General features: G+C 43.1%; 1 protein-coding gene across 2 annotated transcripts in view; it reads left to right on the top strand.

Annotated features, from left to right (window-relative positions):
- The window catches only part of DDX27 (DEAD-box helicase 27), a 71,039-nt gene that overhangs the window by 43,846 nt on the left and 12,413 nt on the right, over positions 1 to 14,780 (top strand). For both annotated transcript variants that reach the window (XM_085847193.1, XM_085847194.1), the window contains exons 14-20: positions 1,716 to 1,893; positions 2,018 to 2,124; positions 6,103 to 6,196; positions 6,820 to 6,914; positions 7,151 to 7,271; positions 7,598 to 7,685; positions 11,353 to 11,424. In XM_085847193.1, the coding sequence (XP_085703319.1) occupies positions 1,716 to 1,893; positions 2,018 to 2,124; positions 6,103 to 6,196; positions 6,820 to 6,914; positions 7,151 to 7,271; positions 7,598 to 7,685; positions 11,353 to 11,424 (755 nt within the window). The remainder of the gene's footprint in view (positions 1 to 1,715; positions 1,894 to 2,017; positions 2,125 to 6,102; positions 6,197 to 6,819; positions 6,915 to 7,150; positions 7,272 to 7,597; positions 7,686 to 11,352; positions 11,425 to 14,780) is intronic.

Here is a 14,780-nt window from a genome sequence, read left to right on the forward strand (position 1 = left end):
AGGATTTGAGCAATACCACCATCGATTTCTTTGTTTTTTCGTTACCGCAGAATCTTGTTAACACTAACTGATATGGGATATTATTTCGTGGAGCATTCATCTATCTTAAAGGGTGTGTCGGATTAAAACTGCACCATGAAACAAGTTGGTATATTAAATAAAGTCGACAAAAGTAAGAAAGTATTTATCTTGTCTGTATTTTCGAACTTTCGAGATGAACAATCAAATTGGAAGAGGAGGAGTCCCTTGAATACGTGGTGACATGGAATTGTATGCAGATTTCTACTCTTGTGTTCAACACTGATGTATTCACCCACCACTTGTTTTCCTTTTTATTTTTAGTTTGCTTCTCTTTACTTTCGTGTAGTTCAAGGGCTGGCAGGATGGTCTAGAGGTACGCACACTCGCCTCTGAGTTGTCTTTCCTTGGTTTGAATCTCGACCCAGCTATAAACTGTCACCCTGGTGTCGTCGCAGACAGGGAGATTTGGCAATGTGTGCACCGTCCATCATATGGACGTTAAACTGGGTGTCTCGTCTGTTTTCAGTCTCAGTCTCTCTGCCAACATCAGTCAGTAGACGTTAACGATCTTGCGGTGTCTTTTGCTCTGAGTAGTTGACCTCTTGCTGGCACTCTGGTCGAATTCCAAATTCCTGTCCTAAACTACAGGGGGCACTGCATCTCAGTTATATTAATTGAGGCTGCTTGGTATATTGCGATGCTTAAAAATGACTTTTTACTTTTGTGGATTATGGGCTGATAGGATGGCCAAGAGGTACGTACACTCGCCTCCAAGCAGTCTAGCCTGGGTTTGAATCCTGACCCAGCTATAAACTGTCGTCCTGGTATTTCACAGGCAGGGTGATTTATGTGTGTGCCGTCCCTCGGATGGACGTTAAACGGATGTTCCGTCTGTCACCATTTGTTGGTGGACTTTAAAGATTCCATGGTGTCTTTCTTGAAAAGTAGGAAAACTATTGCCAGCATCCTGAGCAAATTGCAAATTACTGTTCTAGCCAGCAGAGGGCATTGCATCAGCGGCACAGCTGTGCCCTCAAACAGCGATGCTACCCTGCAGCTATGTGCTGCATATGAACAAACATATTATCACCAAAGTTGTGAGAACTACAGAGCAGAGAATGTCTTTGCCTTTTCTAACCAAACTTTGAGTTGGTAATGCATATCTCATGTTCACATGTTACAAACAATGTTTTGAGTTGGCTCTGCTGGAATTCCAGTTACATGTACAATGCAAGAACTTGAGATGAATCATGAGGCGCTTCTCAAGATGTCTATTCACAAATCAAGTTGAATGTTTTGTTTTTTACTGTTATTAACAAGGTCTCCTTGCGCTGTAACTATACAACCTCCTGGTTGTGACGTCTGAGAAAGCCTCGGAGAACCACAGGAGCTGTATGGATTTCACAAGCTTGGCATCCAGCACAATCCCTGGACTTCATACTGCTGGGATGGTGGCCAACACTGTATTGACCCATATTTTGGAGGCTTTTTTCAAGCTGGGGTGGTTTTATCAGATCTGAGGTTATCAGAACAGCAGAACTCATGGGTTTTATTGAATAAATGAATTTTTAAAAGAATCGATTTTTGTCGAAAAAAACGCTCATTAAAGAGTTGCACGGAAGATTTAAAAAATGACGGACGTGCCTACCAGCCTGTCGTGTCATTTATGACATACTTCCGCACACACCCTGCAGGTAATTAACTTCACCATGCCCAGTACCACGAAGCACTATGTGCATCGTGTGGGACGAACAGCACGGGCAGGACGTTCAGGGCGCGCCGTTTCCTTGGTGGGTGAGCAGGAACGGAAACAGCTGAAGGAGGTGGTGAAGCTTGCAAAGAGGGCAGTGAAGAACCGTACCATTCCACCTGGTCAGTACTGTCACAAACGAGATTGGTGCTTTTTAATTTTGGAAGTCAGGACCTTTTAAAATTCCAGGAGTGAATATTGGTATCTGCCTAATTTGTAATCATTGTCCCCATACCTTATCTTTAGAGGTGATTATGAAGTTCAGAGATAAGATACAGCAGTTGGATAAAGAAATCGATGAGGTGCTGAGGATGGAGAAGGAGGAAAGAGAACTGGCGGCGTCAGAAAATCAGGTACGTCACATGTCCTCCAGGGAGGGGAGGTATTGTTTTTCCTTTTTCTTTCTTTCTTCCCCCCCCCCTCATCCTTCTTTCCTCTTATTTTCTTTTCTTTTCTTCTTCTTTTTAACAATTACAACTGCATACCTGTCTCTGAGCCAACCCTCTTCAAACTTGGCATGGGGATACCTTCTTCCCTTCTTCCAAAACACCCAGACTACTTTTTAGGTCATCTCGTTAGAGATGACCTAATAAAACCAGTCTCTATGTCCGTACATACGTCCCCATTTTTCGCCGCCGTTCTCCTCCGCCGTTTATGATCTATCTCCTCCGCCGTTTATGATCCGATCTTCGAAATTTCTTCGGATTCTGATAATATGGAACAATATCTAAATTTGGTCAGGCCGGTTTTTTTGAAATTCGTCCTGGTTATCGAGTCATGTGTCTTCAAATTTGGAAAAAATAGTCGATGTGATACGGTCAAAAAAATTTCGCCCGATCTTGATGAAGCTTGCTCTGTAGGTAGGGGTCGATGAGTGATGCACGACGGTATGACTTTAGACCTGATTGAAGGTCAATGTCAAGGTCACCGATGCTGTAAACTTGTGAAATCATCCATTGTCAAAATATCCTCTGCCATTTATGACTCAGAAATGCGGTTTGATTTCTGAGGTCCGGTTTCTATCCTTTTGAAGACACATTGATCATAAATGTTCCAAATCAACCTTTTTCAAAATCTATCTCCGGATAGCTCGGAAATGTAGTTTGATTTCTGAGGTTTTCTATCCTTTTTACTCCCGGGCTTTCGTCTGTACGTTGAACCAAAAGACAAGATGACATCGAAGCCATTCTAAGCCGATCAGAGATCCACATCTACAGAGCTTCAAAGATGACCGTCACCCCCAACCGAGGGTAATTTTTATTATGATCTCCACCACCGAAGGTGGATGGAGGTTATGTTTTCACCCCTGTCTGTCTGTGAGCAGGATATCTCAAAAAGTTATTGACGGATTCGAATGAAATCTGGTAGATAGGTTGGGTGTGTGAAAAGGACAAATTGGTTCTATTTTGGTGAAGATCTGTCCGGATCCAGATACGAGAATTTTTAAGTGATTCTTCACCATTGAGAGATGGGGCCAAAAATGATACAAAGCAGGGTATTTCAAAAATGTTGTGGATGAGTTGTATAGGTGACAAGAACAAGCTGATTAGATTTTGGTTAAGGTCCAGATGCAGATCCGGCCTCTTGGTGGGATACAAAACATAAACTATTCAGTCTGCGGAGGTATGCACTCTACCGAGTGCCATTCTAGTTTTTTTTTAGCTAATCTGGAATTTACATTCCAGATAAGGTATTGCCACCACGTACCATCTGTCTGCCCGTCCCCTTTTTCGACCTTTCTGGTCAAACCCCTTTGCCGATCCAGTTAAAATTTTGCAGCAACTTTCCTCTCCCGACTGGTAAGAGGAATTGCAAAGCTCTTTCCAGTCACATGACTTGAAGTAGGTCAAAATGGCCGACTTAGAAAATTTCTTCAAAAATCTTCTCCTCCAGACGCACCAGTCAGAATGCTACCAAATTTGGTTTACCACATTAGGCCAGGGTCCTGATGTTAAATGGCGGAGGCCATGCCGATCACATGATCGCAAGTGTGTTAAAATGGCAGTCCCGCGAATTCCTTCCAAAATCTTTTTTTTATGATCCACCAGTCAGAATACTACCAAATTTGGGTTGCAACATACGGCTCGGGTAGGGATGTTAATTTTATTGCGGAAGTCATGCAGATCACGTCACCGGACGTGTGACAAAATGCTGACTTCATCAACTTTTGGGAAAATCGCATTAATTACTTTTTTAGAGTCATCTTCTCTCGCCCCACCCATCACAATGCCACCAAATTTGGGTTACAACATTAGGAATGGGTCATGATGTTAAATTGCGGAGGTCATGCCGATCATATGACCGGAAGTGTGTCAAAATGGTGGACTTGGTAAATTTTTTGGAAAATCACGTAAATTCCGTTAAAACATCTTCCTCACCAGACCCACCAGTCAGAATTCTACCAAAGTTGGGTTGCAACATCAGGCCAGGGCCCAGATAAGCTGCTGGTCCATTGGTCCTTTTTTAAAATTTGGGTCCCCATTCCAATTTCAAGGCGTCAAAGCTGAAACGCTAAACAAAATCACATTTTACCTTGCCATTCCCCAGCATTTGAATTGATAGAGATGAAAATTTGCACAAAGGTGCTTTCAAAAGCCCCCTGTAGGGATGCATAGAAAAAAATTGGATTACATTTGGGACTCTATAGGGGTCAAAGGTCAAAATGGTTACAAAGAAAGTTTTTTTTTGGCCTGCCATGTGTCTTTTACAACAAATCGAGACAATAATTTCGTTTCAATGATACCATACCTCAGCCTCAATAGATTGAAGTGGACAGGCATTAGTTTTGTGCTTTTATTTTGATTATGGAGGTAAAAGGTCAAAATTGGATATTAAATTACGATTTATGGTCTGCATGGCATTTATATTAAAGCTAATCGAGACAAGAATTGGTAAAAAGAAAAAGTACGACAAAATCTTCAACTTAAAGGTGTCTTCCTTTTGATTTCTCCAGGGGTTAAAGAGTGGGTTGTTGGTGGGGGGAGGGGGGGGAGATGTGTTGCATCCACTTGCAAAATTTTTTCTTGTTCCTCAAAGCAGTGTTTTGGCACAGACTTGCATTGTAAGCTTTTTCTGTTTTTAGCTTATCTGGAATTTAAATTCCACATTCGGTATTGTCTTTGCGCATCGTCCGTCCGCCCGTCTCCTATTTCGACTTTTCCGGCCAAACCTCTGTGCCGATCCGGCTAGAATTTGGCAGCAACATTCCTCTCCTGACTGGTAACAGGAATTGCAAAGCTCGTTCTGGTCACATGATTTTAAGTTGGTCAAAATGGCTGACTTCATAAATTTCTTTACAAAAAATCTTCTTCTCCAGATCTCCCAGTCAGAATGCTTCCAAATTTGGGTTACAACATTAGGCCAGGGCCCAGATAAGCTACAGATCCAGTGGTCCTATTTTTACTTTTAGTAACCTTTGACATTTGCAGAACTATGTGGGTGTGTTAGAATTGTAACACCACCTATTATCCTTCTCCAAAACAGTTAAAGGTATTCGTAAAGATCAGCTGGTGATGATTTAGGACTTTCCAACCCATCTCCTCCACGAGTAGCTGTCGTCACATTTGCTGCATGAGAGCGATACAAGTACCAGCCTACTGGTAACAGGGGGAATTGCATCAGTGATACAGCTGGGTCCCCCCAGAAAAGGATGCAGCCAAGCAACCACAGGCTGCATGTGAAAATAAATAAATAAAGTAAATGCTGCCATGAAACTGAAGAATGGGACTGTTGCCTTCTTACTTGTACTGTCTTGATGATATTCTCGGTTTTGCGAATCGGATGCAAGTCTGCGCAATTCTCGACTGCAAAGGGGTTTGCTGTGATTTTAACAGCAATGTGTGTTTGTATGGTCCAGCAATTTTCCTGAAAAGAGTTCTATAAAGGCTTATTTAGTTTTGTTTGAACACAACTGCATCACTGGGCAGGGATGAAGTCGTGATGTGGTTTTTGGATTGCAAGCTGCTGAGATAGTGGAAAAATTTCATGTTTTACAACAAGTATCTTGGTTTGTTTGCTGAATTATTGTCACTAGTGAAGAACCCATCCTGAGATGGGTTAATTCCCCCAGAATTGTTGTATTTCAGCGTGACTTGTAATGCCTCCTCCCACCGGAAGCAGCGATTATGCCAAACATGTTTACAGAGAGAATTGGAACTTTCCTCCTCATCCTGAACCCCCTGGATGGGTTTTGTGTTTTTTAACTGCTGAAGATCCTTCCGTTTACAACCAGTTCTTTTCAACTAATTCTGTTCAGTGGTTCCAGGAGTGAAACGCACAAAGAGACGCTTCTTGAATTGTTGTATGATTGTCATTCCACCTTGGACTGCCAGCTCAACAGGGTGAAAAATAAAGTGGAAAATGCAGAGACGAAACCACTCGAGAGGACATGGTTTCAATCCAAGAAGGAAAAAATGCAAGAGAAAGGTGAGAATCGTAGTCTTTTTTTATTTTGTAACATTGTAACCAAATTAACGCATTTCCTTTGTCATTACAACAGTGGCACGTCTGAGATGTGGAGGAAGTTACTGGTCATTGCATTTGTGTCTGTGAGCTGTTTATTCTGCCTTTTAAAGTCCATAGGATAACCATTGTTCCCTTCCCTTCCATTTCATTATTTGAAGCTGTTAGATCTGTTCAGGGACTTTAAGCAGTTTCTCTGTTTTATGGGTTTTGGCTGCACTTGCAGTTTTTGAAGATATCCTCTCACTGGTTGGTCGGTAAATACGGTCAGATCAGCTGTTGTGCCGCACTTATCGATATTATTATTTTGCATTCTCTCCAAAGCCAATTGTCTGAAGACTTCTTATTTTTCTTCTTCTTTGTTGTTGTTCTTCCTCTTCTTCGTTATTTTTTTTAATCAAAATTCTGTAAAAGACGGCCTGTTTTGTGGAGGATCTACAGTATTTTATAACATTTTTGTTTACTTTGGCCATTCCTTATAGTCTTCTTTCTCAAAGTATTGCCTGCTGTGAGATGTTAGGACATGAACAGTTTCATTGTGTGATGAACATTGTGGCACCACTTGTGGGAATGCTTGTCATCACCAGCCGCAAAAGCATTGCAAGAATACGATATGTCCGTCATGGGGAAGAAGAAACGAAAGGAGTTCATAAAGAATCTGAAGCAGAAGAAGCAACAAACGGTGCGTTACTCATTAAAGTTTTTTTTTTTTTTTGCAGTCCCCAACCTCTGTTTCTTTTCCTTTTTCCACTCGACCTTGTACCCTGTAAGAAATGGAGGCCTATCCTAATATACCTACAACGGGCACCGTGAAGATGGGTTGGCCCTTTACTAATACAGCGGTTGCTATTTGTTACCCAAACAAAGAGTTTAAGTATTCATGACCGAAGACGGTGTATCCCTCCTACGTACCCACAGCCGGAGGAGCGGGCACAGTTTGATATCCTGAAGGCCCACATGTTTGCTGAGCGCACGGCGAAACGTAATCGGCGACAGAAGAGGATTCAAGCGATGCCAGAGACTCGGGCCGCACCAAAAGGTAGTGTCATGTGGTCACAAGTCAATGCCTTGCAGATGGAAGGAGAAGGGGATCCTTTTGAGAGAGGGGTTAGCGAGCGGTTAGAGTTGACTGTTTTTGCCAAAAAAGTACATGTGTACACATCAAATTCAAAATGTTTTCAGGGTTTACTATTCCGACTGAGTTTGCTGCCAGACTTTTTTTGGGATATGGACGAGGCACCTGTTTCGGAATTAAAAGGCATTTGGCGGCTTTTGTGGCCTAAGCTTCATTTGGATGGAAACATTGTGAGACAATTACTGGTGTTGAAAATTTCTGCTTCAATTTTTCAATGCTTTGTGTCCCAGAACAACTTGCCAAGAAGCAGAAAGTTGGAACCTTTGACAAGGAGCTGACCAACACGTCTAAGAATTGTGTGAAGCAGTTCAGGGCTGTGTGAGTTGGTTTATTTATTTATTCATTTTGCTGCACCCGAGTGTGTTTGTTTGGCTTGCATTACATTCCTATTCATAATTACCTTCCCAAGTTTGTCTCGGCTGTTGATTTCTTGTGGCACATTGATCACCCTTTATTTTATGAACCGCCTGGTAATGTTCGTACTCTCTAGTCACAGCTCAATTTTAGCTATGAGGAATTATTCGGGTTGATCGAAGAAGGGGGGGGGGGTATTTGACCAAAGTACTCAGGTTGATGGTGAATTTTAGATTGTTTTTTTTTTTGCGAGGTTGATGGAATAATCCTTTGGACTATTGCATAGCTATCATGTGCAGCCTGTGGTTCTTGGCTGCATCATTTTCTGGGAGTGCGGCTATGCCGCTGATGCAATGCCCCTATTACCAGTGCACTGCTACTCATTTTGCTGACCTCGGAAGGATGACAGGCTGAGTCAACCCCATCTAGTGTTAATTCAATGGTTAAACGGGGGCTCAAACTCAAAAATCCTAAGATCTTAAGCCAGCCACCCTAACCATAAAGCCAACACCAGGTTTGGACTATTGCATAGCTCGTTTGTCAAAAAACTTGGGATATCTTCACTGATATTTTCCTGATGGCCTTTTAAAATTTTAAGCCAATCAAAGAGGAAAAAGTCTCAGGGTTTTAAGGGTCAGCATATAATTGCTGAGAATTATAGTACAGTGTGTCCCGCTTGGAGATACCCATTGCAATTTAAACAAGCACATGCATTGAAAGGTACCCACATCCACCTTCTCCACCACTTCCAGTTTGGAGACATTTAACAAAATTATCCATAACTTTTGTACAAATACCATGGGATATGCCCTGAATAGCATTGGTGATGCGATCTCATAGCTCTTCCGAGGACTGTGGGGGTGTGACATAAAACTTTGTCCTTGATAAACCCACACAAAAAAATGTCCCAGGGAGTGAGGTCAGGATATTTGTGGGGGGTGGGGGGGGGGAAGCAATGGGTCCACCACGACCGATCCGTTTGTCAGCAGGAACGTTGCATTAAAGAAATTACAAACATTTGAGAGAAATGTGTGGAGGAGCGCCATCTTGTCTCCGGTACGTTGAACGCCTATCCACGTTTTTGCGGTAGTTGAGGTACCGAGAATGTGGACATGTTCCATCTTAAACAAAACTTCAGACTACTCTAACTGTTCCATAATCGATTTCGATTTAATGGTTGTGTGTGCTTGTTTTATTTGAGGAATTAAAATTGGTACCTCCAAGTGGGACACCCTGTATAATTAATAACTTACTCACAAATGAAAATGTCAATGTACGAGCATCATTTTGCAATTGGAAGTTGATCATGAAATATTTTTTTTAATCTATTCTTCAACTTCATTGTGAAGCAACTTCAAATCTCTTTCCTCTGTCAATGGAAACTTAAACTCCTACCCTCCTTGGCTGGGAATCAGGACTGCTACAAACATTGAACCCTCCCCCTCCGATCCCCTCTCCCTCCCTTGTTATTAACCTTGCAAGATAAATACCTAATGCTTGTCGGTACTTCCTTATTTTTTTTTGAGCCTTTATTTTTGTTTTTCTCCTGCCTATAGAATTCTCTTTCCTATCACACACTTTCCTCCACTGTGTTATTGCCGCACACTTTCATCGTTGGACTTTTATCATTGGCCTTTCTTTTTTTCTGCTTTTAAGATGTTTGTTTGTAGACCAAGTCTATGCTCATGGTATAGCAGGAAGGTAAGGTGATGGAGGGGAGAAATGATTGTACAAACAGTGGAATGACAGGTCAACATAACAAACAAGGGAAGGAATGATGAAAATAAGGGGGCAGTAGAAGGGAAGAACATGGTAACCTGTGAGTATGAGAGTTTGACTGGAAATGGTTATTTGGGGTAGAAAAGATCACATGCAAAGATGGAGGGTGACATGAGGTGGCTGTGCACTGATTGGGAAGAGTGGGATTGTTATTCTACAAGCAGGAGAAAAGAGTAATAAAGGAGTGGCGGTGAGAAGCAAGTATGGATTTTGGCAGTTTACCAAGAAGGTTCCTGTCGGAACGCTTGCATCCTTGAGGATCTGGAGATGGTCAGAGGGTTGAAAGAGCAGAGCAAGCAAGACTGGGATAGGGCTGGTTGAAAAAAAGGAGAAAAAAGATAGGCCTATGAGAGCAACAGGCCTTGTGCTTCAGCCTTGTGGGATATGCCAATGAGTTTGAAAGCTGTGGATCCCACAGCATCTGGGAGAGAGAGGAGAGCAGCCAGCGTACCCGCCTGTAGGGGGTGGCAGTATTCCATCGGAGCTACAAAGACCTTGTAAGTCATGAGAAGTTCATATTTGCCAAGGAAGGATTCAGCACAACAGATGATGCACAGCCTACAGCTGAAAGTTGTGTAATGTTGACACCGAGATTGAGCAGACGGAGTTTCGATGTGATGGAGGATGGAAAAATGGGCAGCATAAGTAGGGACATACAGACGAAATAAGGGAACCAAGTGGGCCGACTGGACAAAGAATGTGTGAGCATTTATAAAAAGGTGACAAACGGTAAATGTTTAAACCTCCAGGTGGATGGGAGAGGATAGTCGGAATGTAAAAGTTTGGGAATAGGAATCGGTGATGACATGAAATGGTGATTGCTCGCTACTTTAAAGGATGGAGAGAAGAACATGATTGAAAAGACTGAGGGAGGTGAATCAAAAGAACAGCGGGCAAGAGATTTTATGAGGGTAATAACGTTTGTGTTGCCAGCACAGAAAGTGCGGCTGAGTCACACTCGGGGGCGAATGCATGAAAGGGCAGGAACAAGACCATAAATGAGGTGATATAAAATTGCTGGACCAAGAAGCTGTCTGTCATAGGGGAAGACTCGGCCTTTGCACCAAAGCCTCATATTAAGTAACACAAATTAGCTTCAGTACATTGGATTCCACTGCTCCCAAGGGTTCTCGGTGAGATATGGCAACACCAACCCTTATGGGACATCCGTACTGCAGAGCACTGTGGACGAATACTTTGCACTCTGCTATGAGCTGAGAGTGCCTGAGGAATGGCAACTCTGCGGAGGATTCCAAGGCGCTTCCCTGCCATGCCAGTGTTGACGTAAACTTGTGAAAATCACTGTTACCGTTGTGCAGTGCCGAGTTCACTTTGTGGTCCATGCATGGTAATGCCCCATAAATATCCTTCCTGTGACCCCTCCACCCCCATTTAATTTTATTTTTCTACTTTTTATCCCTTTGCCACGTATTCTTGCGTTCTTTTTCAGAACGGGATGTTTGTATGTACGTCCATTGTTCGCCTGCTGCTCTTTCTTCCTGTGTTGGTTAAACTCCCTTGTCCTTTGTTGTCTTGCTCCTCCATGCGTCTCCATTCTTGCATGTCAAAAAGTGCGTAGCTGCTGTGCTTAGAAGTACGGAATGTCTGGCTGAGCATGCATTGGAATTTTCTGATGTCATTTGTTCTTGATGAGCTCGGCTTGCCGCTCTAACACGTCTCTGCTGCCCAGACTTGTAGGTACTTCCCTAGAGACTGTGACATTATTTCCGGTTGTGCATCCAGACTAAACAATTGTTACCTAACTGGCATAATGCAAACTGTCTATTTGTGCCATGAAAGCTGTTGGCGCACTTACCAAACCGTCCTCCTTCCTTTGGTGTATTTCCTGCAGATCTTTTCAAGACAGGAAAAATGTCGGTGGGGCAGGGAACAAAAAAGGAAAGCAATTCAAATCCAAAATGAGGTAATGTTGGAGTTCCTAATCCCAAGCTGACTCCGTTTCGGATTTTTCTGACCTCCCACCTTCCCTTTTCCTCTGCCACCCCTCTCTCCTTCTCTTGCCCCCCCTGCCCCCCCATTCTCCACCTTCCGAGCTAACTGTAATTGATGCTGTGTAATTGTGGTGCATATACTGATTTTGTGGCCAGCGATGTCATCCTTCACAAAACTAAAAATGAAATTAACATTGAAGGTGTACCATCATGCTCTGCATGTTTGTAAAAGACCGATGCAGCAAGCTTGTGAACTCGGCACATTTTTGGCGGGGAAATATTTTCAGGAGAACCTAACCTCCCTCCCCCCCACCCCCCACACTCCCCCAAACCTCTGTTTTTGCACTGCTGAGATGTTGTGTCACAAATATTGTACAATGACAATAGATTTGTTTGACTGCAAAAAAACAATTATGATGGAAAACGGATATAAAGTCGTTTTTGAGGATAGCGAAGGCAAAACGTCTTTTTGAGGCATTAATATATTGGAGATCTGAGATCACACTTCCTTCCTGTCTGGATCAATAATTTGAGGGTCGTTATTTTACTGTGTCCAGAAGTGTTTTGGGAGTGACCGTTTTGGCTGTCTCTTGCACCTCCTCATACGTGCCCAGAGTCAGCGATACCTTGGCATTCCACATGGGGTCAGACAAACAGGAGTGTCATTAGTGATACATTGTTCAGAGATAGCTCGTAGCATCACGGCTGATACAAGGGAAAGCCCCTTTGATCTACTGTTGTGAGTAATGACGATGAATATGCTAAGTTTTATAGAGAGTTTGTTTTCCGTAATACTATACAGCAGAGAAGGGCAAAGAAAGTCGTCTGTTGCTGCTGCTGCTGCTTCTTTAGAATGCAACACACAGTTGTAAACAACACAACACAACACACAGATGCATTACCCCTTGTAAAAGTCAGAGCAGGAATTTGTCATTTGTTCAGGGTGCTGGTAATAGCTCACCTACAGTTTGCGAAGGACGCTGTCCACCAATTAATGCTGGACGGGACGCCAAGTTTAACGTCCAATCAAGCGACGGGGCACACATTGCTGCTTCGACCTCCCGACAAAACACAAACATGACAGTTTAGAGCTGGACAGCTCATAGGCTGTACTCCTCTAGGCTATCCTGCCAGCCACAAAGAAATAGTCGTGTCTGTATTATTCTCTTTATCTCGTTCTTGCTCTGCATTGATTGGGAAGAATATTTTGGAACTGTTGGGTTCAGAGACTGCATGAAGTGAATGGAGAAACTTTTTTAAAATCTCTCCTTTCTTCACATATTTGACTGAGGAATTGCAAGAATGTATTGCTGTTCAGTTGTGGAAACTGTATTTGTGGCACATTTTGTATTTACAGCCAGATCCAGATTCCTATTGTGGAGACTTCATTCCAATTATATATTTCACCTTGTCTGTCTAATTATTGTATCCTGTGTTGTACAGACATTCAAGACGAGGTTATTTTCAGACTTCAGTAACCCTAACTATGAGCTTGAGGGGGCTTTTCCCTTTGGGCTTTGTGTCCCAGTCCACCGGCCTTTTGCATAATTTTTATGCCTCAGCTGATGATGTCGCTGGAGGCATTATGTTTTGGGGTTTCCCATAGGTCCGTGCATCCGTACGTCTGTCTGCCCGTCCGTGATAGGTTTTCATTACCGCGATAACTTAAGAACGGCTGAAGGGACCCAAGTCAAACTTAGTTCAAGTATGTATGATGATTTAAAGATAAACTGATTAGATTATGGGATCAAGAGGTCAAACGTCAGAGATCCTGTTAGGTAAAAATTCTGTTACCGAGCTAACTTGTGAACCAGTGATGCGATTTTCACCAAACTTGGTATAAGTAGAATATTGTTGCAGTTCTGGAAACCGCATCTCTCCAACACCAATAGCAGCCAACATACAGTGGTCCCCAGTCAGTTTTCATTATTGTACGTTCAGATAGTCCCTTCTTGTCTCGTGGGTCGAACGGGACAGTGCGTTATGTAAATCTCATAGCGAGATCTGAATAAACCTCTGAACTTCATTCCTATTCTTTTTATCTTGCCAAAACGAAATTTTTGCAAGATATGTTAGTCAGCTTGTATGTTTTTTATTTTATTTTATTTTATTTTTTTTTGTTTGTCTGTAATCACGTATAAAAAATTCTGCAGAGCACAGTTATCATTGGAAAGTTTTGTAACTCCGCATATCAGAGGCCTATAGAGGTCCCTTTCAGCGCATAAAATTTTGAAGGTCAAGGTCACTTTGTCGCAAATCAGGGGAGTAGAGGAAACCCTTATTTTTTGAGTATTTTTGATCGGATCGTCTTCAATCTTCATGGGAATATAGATCATGGTCTGGCGCTCAGCTGATTAATTTTTGGTGGCGATTGGCCTTGACCTTCATGGGTAGCGCCTAAGGTCAAACATATTTGACCCCAAGGTCAAATTTTCAAGTTTTAGGAACCATATCGTGTAGTACCTCAAATTGAACACCTCTGAGTGCTTTCTTGATATGTCAAGCTTGAGACATTATGATGTCATTTGGTGACGTTATGAGGCAAACGCTTATTTTTCATGGTTACTCTAGAACGATTCTCATCGGAATCTCTCGTAGGCAGATATTCCTCAAGGAGTCGCTCCTGGTGGATAGCAGCTCTGTTCACCTCAGTGTGACCTTAAAGAAGTCACACGTGGTCACCTTTTGGCAAGATACGGGTCACCCTGCGGGTGACATTGGTTTATTTATTTTTCGCTATTCCTTCGGTAAATCCGAGCAACGGATCCTCACGTGAGCCAGCAGGCGCTACGCTCGGACACCCATTGGTAAAAACCACACCATTCGCGCGCGCAAGAAGCCATTCGCGCAAGAATGCGTCCTCACAGAAGACCAAGGCAGCAGTAGAAATCAACCATAAACGCCAGTGCTGCATGGAGCACGTGCAGCACGATGACCCCCCCACCCACTTTTCAGGCGATCAGAGGCATAACCAACACACCAAATGCTAACAACATATAGTATGCACGTGGCGCACTCTTCTTCAATCCGAATCTCCATGTAATAATTTTATCCAATCCTTTCCCTCAATTCCCTGACACAGATCAGAGCTGGCACTGTGCACCCCACCGCCTCTGATAACCACGAACACAATGTTCGATGGCGGGCAGACCCGTGCGCTGAACACATGTACAATGGCGGACTCGCGTGCACTGGATGGGCCATGCTCGATGTCGGGGGAACCCGCGTGCTGACCACGTGTACAATGGTGGACCTGCGTGCTGACCACGTGTACAATGGCGGACCCGCATGCACTGTACGGGGCATGCTCTGGTGGGCGGACCCGTGC

The sequence above is a fragment of the Eptatretus burgeri genome, chromosome 11, assembly GCF_056783735.1.
Source record: "Eptatretus burgeri isolate ZD-2024b chromosome 11, Ebu_testis_v1, whole genome shotgun sequence".
NCBI classification, from domain to species: Eukaryota; Metazoa; Chordata; class Myxini; order Myxiniformes; family Myxinidae; genus Eptatretus; species Eptatretus burgeri.